Genomic DNA, 5000 nt, shown 5'->3' with positions numbered 1-5000 from the left:
ACGCTCTGTTAACTGCATGGGTAAGTATTGATGGAATGCTGACAAATCTATTAAATGCCAAAACAATGACGGCCAACCTTGACATACTCGTGATTTCTTCCGGTAAAGAACTCAATGAGTTGTTGTGGAGATGTAATACTTGGAGGCTGAAAGAGAGGATATGAAATTGACGTTATGAGTTTAAGTAAAATACTCACCAGTTCAAAAAGAAAATTAAAAAATAAATTATGGAACCTTATACGTATAGTCTTAGAGGTAGAATTCCGTCAGAACTCAACACCCAACTGCTGGTCTAAACACATTAACAAAGAATTGCACGACATCAACTTCATCCATTCGTTAGGTTAAGTGGGTCTCTACATGAGCCACATTTACTCTTTATATCTTCTTTACCTCTTTACTGGCTTTAGACTTAGCTTCTTTACATTAAAGTAATACATCAAATCAAACCAAGCCTACTATGGCTCGAAAGCAACTAAAACAAAGAATGTTGAAGTTAAATATAGACGAGTGTTATGAAAACTTTCTCTCATGAGATCAAAAGCATAAAACAAATCTTACTTGGTAAGTTCACAAATTTGATTTGGTATCTCCATCAACTTGTTGCTGGCAAGATTTAGCTCCACCAGAGATCGTATAGAACACAGGGATAAAGGAAATACGTTGAGCTGGTTGTCTGCCAGATTGAGGCTCCTCAGCATGGTAAACCGTGGTAAGTCGTCTAACCAACCAATTGTATAGATATCCTCTTCGATGGGACGTTCCCGCAGAGCGTTGTGACGTAAAGTAAGGATCTGCAACTCTGTGTTGATAAAGACTGTTTCTGGCAGGAACTCCAGATGACAATTTGATAAGTCGGCCTTGCTAGGTAACTTGGCTGTTGCCTGTGTGAACAAAGAAAAACAAAAACAATCTTTAGACTAGAGAACAAGTAAAGATTAACAAATGGAGAAAAATATTGCTCACATTAACTCTCTCCTTACCGGCCATTTCCCGGATTTTCCCAAAACTGCATACAACCCAACCGATACAAAAATAGATTTAGCTGTGCGAAACGAGCTCTTCAACAGTGTTAATATAGTTCAACTATAGCAAATATTATGACGTACAAAAGAAATAAGAATGAGAAAAATGTTGGCTGCATCGTAACAAATTTGACGATTTTCATATAGGTGGTAAGGAGGGGTTAAATCTGTAACCAAAAATATCGTATTTTTGTAGCTGTTTACCAAGTTAGCATGAACAAAACACCTGATTCAACCTGACTATTTAAAACAAAATAGAGACTATTCGGACACATATACTTTAAAAAATAAGAAAACAATATTCCAGCAAACGAAGCCACGAAATAATGCTTTATACAATCAAGTCAAGGCAAATATCGAGGCAGACAATCAACAAACATTCACACACAATAATCATCAGAGACTTAAAGCACCTCCGGAGCCATCAAGAATTAAGGTCTTGCAGACCTACAGTATTCCAAAACAAATAATTGCGACGAATCTTCATGATATTCTGGCCAAACACAATCTCAAATGAGGACATGAGAGCGAGAGCTGAAGTGGAGTCTCTGGAGAGTCTCATTAAAAGGAGAAGATGACAATGGTTGGGGCATGTCTGTCGCAGACCTGATGAAACACTGATAAGGAAGGGTCTGCGATGGACACCTGAAGGAAAGCGGAAACGAGGGTGCCCCAAGGAGACTTGGAGACGTACTGTAGAGAAGTCTGTCCATCGAGATGGCTCCAAGAATAGCTGCTGACAGGACCAGGTGGAGATCCCTTGCATCGCCTAAAGTACCAGCAGGCCCGGAGAGGATTGAGTGAGTGAGTGAAACCTACAATTGCAGGTCCTGGGTTCGAGCCTCGCTCGGCGCATAGTTGAGTCCTTGGAAAAGACTCTTTACTCACATTATCTCATCGTACTCAGGTGCAAAATGAGTACCTGGCCGTTAACAGCGTTGTCTTTGTCGGGCGTTTTGCTGTTGGTCAGGACGCTTTGTAAAGCGCTTTGAGCACTATTAGTGGATATGCGCTATAACAGCTCAATTTAATCTAATTTTTAATGACGTAAAGTGTTACCTTTCTCAACTTCTTGAGCCACTTATCGTAGTCTTCTGGAGTGACAAACGACATAAAAATTGACCTTTCACCCTCCAACGTGGTTGTAACCTTCAGCACCATGGACTGTCCTTTCACTTGCACTTCTTCCACGGAGCCTTTCGCCAACTGAATGGTCATGGGTTCAGACTCTTTGTCTAGGGTAGAAGAAAAAAAGAGAACGTATATGTAAGTGCATGACATAAACATTCAGAAGGTGAACATTTTGGATTTGCATTTTTTTTCATTTTCTGAATGAATTAGCTCCCCAAAGCAATTTAATCTTTATTTGAAGTAAATCGGGAGATTTTTCATGAAGTTATGGTCAGATGTCTGGGAAAGGTATCCAGCAACTTTTCTCAAATTTTATTCTTTTCAACTTGACTAGCTGTAATAAATATTTAAAAGTGAAATTAAGCTTTGATATTTCCCGAAGATGTACAAAAAGGGTTGATTTAATAATCTATGACAAGAACTCATTAAAAAAAATAAAAATTGACCTTCTAACTAAACTTGACAAAATCTCAGGTCAAACCTTTTCACCATCCGACTGATTATGTCATTCACTGTAACATATTTTTCAGAGATGTACATTGATAAAATGTGCCGTTGCGTCAATTTGGTATTATGTCGGAAAGTAATAATGTTTAGGAAGAAAATCAAGATGAAAGTCAAAATTATAAACTTAACCCTCTCCTTATCAAGAGTAGGAAAATTGTGACATTCGTTGTAATATAACAACAGCATTTTTCTCATTCAGATTTGTTTTACAAATAAAAACAATTAAAGAAAAATGTTCGTTATATTTTCAAGTATTTAATTTAGTGTTGTGGAGCTTGTTTTGGTCAACACAATTTAGATATGTTTAACATGCACTTAATGCTTTTATATTTGAATTTAAATAATCAATTTGTGTGTTGGGTCGCCATGACACTTCAGGAAAAAAACCAAACAAAATTGTCTGTAAGGAGAGAGTGGGGCCAATTCAAAAACCAAATTTATTTACTCTTTTTACTGAAGGCATTTACTTTTACTTAAATCTCTATATGACGTCTGCCCTCGGGTATATATGAAAAATGATGTGACCAGTAAGGAATCGAACCCCTATCAAATCAAATAATTTTATCTCAATATACCATGTTTTCTTTTCCCTTTTTCTTTAACCTTTTCTGTATTTTCATTTTTTTTTTTAATACGAACCTCTATAAATCAGTAACGTGGTCCCAGAGATGACGCACATCCGGCGCGCCCATTGATGGAGTAATTTCCCTTTTCTGACGTAGGCATAGGTGGTCAGTTGGTTTCTGGTGTATGTGTAATCTGACAGCGGCTTACCTGGGGAGAACAAAAGAAAAGAGGTATTAAATTATATTGAGCTTTTTGTATAGAGCAATATCCACTAAACATGCTCAAAGCGCTTTACAAGGGGTCCCTGACCAACAGCAACACGTAACATGTAGAACGAGACATGACGCCTGTTAGGCGATATTACCATTTATTCCGACATAGACAACGCTGTTAACGGCCAGGTACTCATTTTACACATGAGTACGGTGAGAGAATGTGAGTAAAGAGCCTTTTCCAAGGAGTTAACTATGAGCCGAGCGAGGCTCAAACACTTGACCTTCCGAATCGAAAGCGTGTGTCATACCACAAGACCACATAGCCGCAATCAAAGTACTAATAGAGCGAATCACACGACTGTACAACATTTGGACGCCTAAAGGATATAGTTCAGGAGATGAAAAAATTCTAACAAATTTTTAAATAATTATATCCAAATTCTTTGAAAAGTGCGTCCACGCAGACTCCCGATCAACAACAACCCAACAGTTGCGATTATCTTCACTAAGGGAAGCTACAACTTCAAGGATTGAATTGAATTGAAAACAGCCGGCGTGTACTTATTTACAGGTCTGGTAACCCAAATTGTTATGGTTTCATTGTTGTAATGGAAATATTATGTACTCTCAAATCAACGCAGAATATTGTCCATTATTGTCGTTTTAACTGTTTTTGTTATTGGCTGAAGACATTTTTTGAGCCCAAAACGTTCCGTGTTTTTTTTTTTTTTTTAAAGCTGATACAATATTCATTTTTGTATTTTGCTTATTACTTCAAACATCGATTAATTAATGACCCTCAATTTATCTCAAACTCGTGAGTACAAAGAAGTGAGACTTTTTTCCCCCAAGTTTGGGAGTCATCTTTCGATATTTGAATGAAAAGTGTTATGGTTAAAATATATAACTATGGGGATGAGTCTCAAAATGTCGTTTCCCTAAAAAAATAGGAGCAAGGAATAGACTTTTCAGCCCACATCTGCGTTAGATAATTTTCACTGTGATATTTTGAAAAAGGACATTTTAGTATATTTTTTTTCATAGTCAATCAATTCATATTTTTAAAAGTCTTGAAATTATTGTAAAAATTGAAATTTTAATAGGTTTTGACCCCTGTGCTTTTTGAACGCACTGATTAAAATTATTAATTTTTTTTTATTGCACGTAAGAATAATCGTAGGATTGACATCCCATACACAAATAGATAACAATGTGAAATTGAATGTAAGCTTCAATTTCATATACAAAAACAGATAAAATGGACGTTTCGGGTTTCCCCTTATCAACAAAACAGGATGAATGAAAGAAACACTACAGATGAATGAGATAATGTAGTAGTGGCGTTGTTAAGATGAATATAACGCTACTACCACATTATCTCATTCGTATGTAGTGTTTCTTTCATTCATCCTGTTTTTTTATAAAGGTGACACCCGAAACGTCAATTTTTTTTCTGTTTTCGTATATTAAATTGAAGCTTACATTCAATTTCACATTGTTATTTATTTCTTCGAGCTTCGAGCAGCAACATTTACATACACGAATAGGCCCAGCA

At 36.5% G+C, this 5000-nt stretch overlaps 1 protein-coding gene across 1 annotated transcript in view; it reads right to left on the bottom strand.

Moving 5' to 3' along the window:
- The window catches only part of LOC144976408 (uncharacterized), a 111323-nt gene that overhangs the window by 39753 nt on the left and 66570 nt on the right, over window positions 1–5000 (bottom strand). Inside the window, exons 6-9 of the mRNA XM_078920689.1 lie at window positions 3303–3437; window positions 2085–2260; window positions 562–884; window positions 1–146 (exon numbers count right to left, since the gene is read on the bottom strand). The exon at window positions 1–146 is cut by the window's left edge and continues 5 nt beyond it. Coding sequence (XP_078776815.1) covers window positions 1–146; window positions 562–884; window positions 2085–2260; window positions 3303–3437 — 780 coding nt within the window. The remainder of the gene's footprint in view (window positions 147–561; window positions 885–2084; window positions 2261–3302; window positions 3438–5000) is intronic.

Source organism: Berghia stephanieae, chromosome 7 (assembly GCF_034508935.2).
Source record: "Berghia stephanieae isolate SIO BIC M18660-M18661 chromosome 7, UCSD_Bste_1.3, whole genome shotgun sequence".
NCBI classification, from domain to species: domain Eukaryota; kingdom Metazoa; phylum Mollusca; class Gastropoda; order Nudibranchia; family Aeolidiidae; genus Berghia; species Berghia stephanieae.
The sequence above is the reverse complement of the archived record's forward strand: the minus strand, read 5'-3'. Positions and strand labels throughout refer to the sequence as shown.